The sequence below is a fragment of the Adiantum capillus-veneris genome, chromosome 27 (assembly GCF_014529385.1).
Source record: "Adiantum capillus-veneris isolate H3 chromosome 27, ASM1452938v2, whole genome shotgun sequence".
Taxonomy (NCBI): domain Eukaryota; kingdom Viridiplantae; phylum Streptophyta; class Polypodiopsida; order Polypodiales; family Pteridaceae; genus Adiantum; species Adiantum capillus-veneris.
Genome location: NC_140957.1, coordinates 17,515,190 through 17,518,559, shown reverse-complemented (window position 1 = coordinate 17,518,559; position 3,370 = coordinate 17,515,190). Strand labels below are relative to the sequence as shown.

The following is a 3,370-nucleotide window of genomic DNA, read 5'->3' as shown; positions in this document are numbered from 1 at the left end:
CAAAATTTCATTCAAGTGAGTGCCAACACAGGCCTCAGGTATCTTGACCTCGCACATTGGTTAGTTACCAACATTCTTTCTGCAACACCTCAATCTCATTTGTCACCTCATCTCATTATTTCCAGAGAACAATTCATCTCATTTGTACACCATTGTTTGTTAGCATAAAGGATGGCTCCGGAAAATAAGTTTTAAAAAGAACTAATGTCATTCAGAGCAACCTTCACTTCCTTGATTTTCATATGTCCATTGGCTAGAAGCTTAAATAATACAACTGCAGCTACCGCAAATATAATTGTAGCTACCATTGCAAATTTTGTGACAAACTCTTAAATAACTAATTCTTCTAGTCCCGATTATCCCTTTAACAAAGTACATTAACCTCATAGACATCCCCAAGAAGGCAGGCAGAAACAAAAATTACTAAATATACATTTTCAAACAAGTGAGCACCCCATCTCATACAGCACATGAATTACATCGGTCAGAAGCGCGATGCGAAGAGAAAACGAGAAAAATCGCAATACATCCTAAAGCAATGGAGAAGAGCCAATAACAAGATCATTCCAGCGAAGGAGTTTTCACTTGGACTGTATCCTCTTAATTTAAACAACCTGTCCTGTTACCTCCCCTACACCTCATAAGTGCATGCCGCTGATAATACTACCAAAATCAATGCAGCACTTGCAGTTGTGGTCAGCAGTCCCAAATCCCAGCTGAACCACAACCAAGCATATACCTCCAAACCCTGCCTTTCAATATGAAAGTAACTAACATTGTACAACATTTTCGCAGCTTGGCAGCAAGACATCAACAATAGACAATAGATATTCACTAACAACCTCAAGAGTAAAGTCGATGAAGGCATGAAACCCCAAACACATCTGTAAATGAATAAATACAAGTTTATTGGCACAAGCGCTGAGAAAACAGAAAAGGCACTAAAAATTTTCCGAGCTCTAAAGAAAGGTTTTAAACCATTGCCTTACACTACATATGCCTTCAGATGTGTCTTGATTTCTAGTGTCCCCGGCCAAAGACAAGGAACCTGGTCGACAAAGCAACAACAACAAGTTGCCTACTAATTTCACTGGTTCCAATAAGAATCACAAAGGTCCCTTGAGTGCAAGCTACTGCTCATATTGGTCCGCCTCTGTTTCTTCATTTGCTGCGGCAGCCATTATCTCATCAAACTTATCAGATTTCTTCAGCGTGATCTCCATCTGCAATGTGAGCTTGTAGATCAATAAAGCTACACAAACTCGAACATGTAAGAAAAGCTTCCACAGAAACACCAAACACAAACAAATCCCACCTTTGGCTTTTGGACTGTCCTCCCTCGCATCTCATCACCAATATCAATGGTTGACGTGTAGATTTCTGTCATGAAGTACAAAGCCCAAAACTATAATAGTCAATTTAATAAGCTAGTTTGTTTAGAAGTCTTACGAGAAAACACTTTCAATAGTAAATCAACTACTAAGGACTGCTAAAATAATTAACATATTACACAATACAAAAGACGGGGGAAAACAGCAGACTAATGCATCATCAGGAAGTTAAGCAACAGCTCAAGCCAAGAACTTGCATGGCATGCATACAGAAGCTCCATCAGAGGAAAAAGATCCCAATGCAAATGTGCAGAAATAAACTTGTCCCATTCCCTGTATAAATCACATGTTCACTCCATAGATTCAGGAAGGTTCTAACCAAATATTCCGAACAGCAAGAACAATCAAAAAGGGCAAACCTGTTAGTTGAAACAGGAAATCCAATACTAGACAAACAAGGTGTTGCGATACTAGATATTGACTATGTACTAATTTTTGTCCCCACACACAAGACGTGAGCATATATCGACACAAGATTTACAAACTGAGAATTTGCTATGGATGACAAACATTTTCACCCGTCTCTGATAATAATAAGAGTTCCTACTTGACTAAATTTTGTGTCAATGGACAAATGTAGGTCATCATTGACCTCTTTGCTTTCCCTGCATTTTTCCACCTACCGTGTCTACTGTAGCCTCTTCAATAATTTAGTATCCATATATCATGGACAAGCCTCCATCTTTATTCACATCTATGCTTTGGGAAATTTAGCGTTACATCTAGAATTCACAGTTACATTGAACATTACATTTTACTAACCATAAGATGACAATTACAAGTTACTATAACAAACAGATTTTCTTCAGCTGACACAACAACATTGCATTGGCCATTCCTGGATAACTACAGAAAAAAGGCTTTCATAAAATGCAACAAAGCCCTGCACAGCTAAAACCTCTACCATGGTTCGACAAGCCAAAAATTCCAAGTACATATCCACGATATACAGATTGTGGTGATGACAATACACATGAAAAAAATAGCAAAAACAACTGAACTTGAAATGCTGAGCCACGATTAGCAACATACTCTTAACAACTGCTAGCCCATTGTTCTTTAATATTTCCACCACTGTGACAACCGTTGAGATTGCTGCAAAAATGACGGTGAAAAGGACTTGTTAGGAAATATCCAAAAGCAGAGAGTAAATTGATGTACAAAAGGTGATTGCAGCTTACCCATTCCCAGTGCTGACAACTCAACTTCCTCATATTGCTGCATAAACCTCTGAAAGAGCATCAAATATTTAACAATTAACAGCCGACAAGACAGCAACCAACGCAGCTATTGGTGTGAAAAACGCGAAAGGAAAGATCAATTCTGACATAATATTAGACAGCAATTATGAGTGAATCTCTCTCTCAAACCTTGGACAAATTAACATAGAAGAAAAGCGGTTTCTTGGTGTTGGAAACTTGGATTTTGTTCTTCCTGGCATTATCGGCTGACTCTTGCTGCTGCTGCTGCTGCTCGGCCCCGCCGTTGCTCAGTTGCGCCATGCGAACTCTCGCGAAGCTGTAGGCGTATGCGTGTGCGTGTGCGTGTGCGTGTGGTGGGAGCGAGGGCGCGCGTATGTGTCTGTCTGCAATTCCTTTTTAGGTTTATAAATCTAGGTCAGCCAGTTGCTATTATTCTTATTAGTCGGGATGAAGAAAGGGCATTTTCGCTCTTGAATCTATGGGACGCTGTGTGTGTGTGTGTGTGTGTGTGTGTGTGTGTGTGTGTGATTTGCAAAAAAAAATGTGTTTGTGTGTGTGTGTGTGAGAGAGAGAGAGAGAGCATTGTGAGAACACACCGTTTATGGTCTATTTGACAAGAAAAGGGTTCAAGCCCAACAGAACGCAATCCGTATAGGGAGAGAAATTGTCCTAGAAGGTTGGGCTCACAACAGGTAGCGGAAGGAACAGCACATGCGCCTGCAACCAACCAATTGTTGCCAGCTATGACAACACATCCACATAGCACAAAAGGAAACC

The 3,370-nt window shown here is 40.1% G+C and overlaps 1 protein-coding gene across 1 annotated transcript; it reads right to left on the bottom strand.

Moving 5' to 3' along the window:
• Nucleotides 1-810: 810 nt before the first annotated feature.
• LOC147421577 (uncharacterized protein At2g34160-like) lies at nt 811-3,019 on the bottom strand. The gene is made up of 5 exons (XM_086503260.1): nt 2,762-3,019; nt 2,573-2,621; nt 2,424-2,486; nt 1,316-1,380; nt 811-1,223 (listed from the first exon to the last, which is right to left on the bottom strand). The coding sequence occupies exons 1-5, from the start codon at nt 2,891-2,893 to the stop codon at nt 1,131-1,133; spliced, it is 402 nt and encodes a 133-aa protein (XP_086359386.1). The 5' UTR covers nt 2,894-3,019; the 3' UTR covers nt 811-1,130.
• Nucleotides 3,020-3,370: the final 351 nt, after the last annotated feature.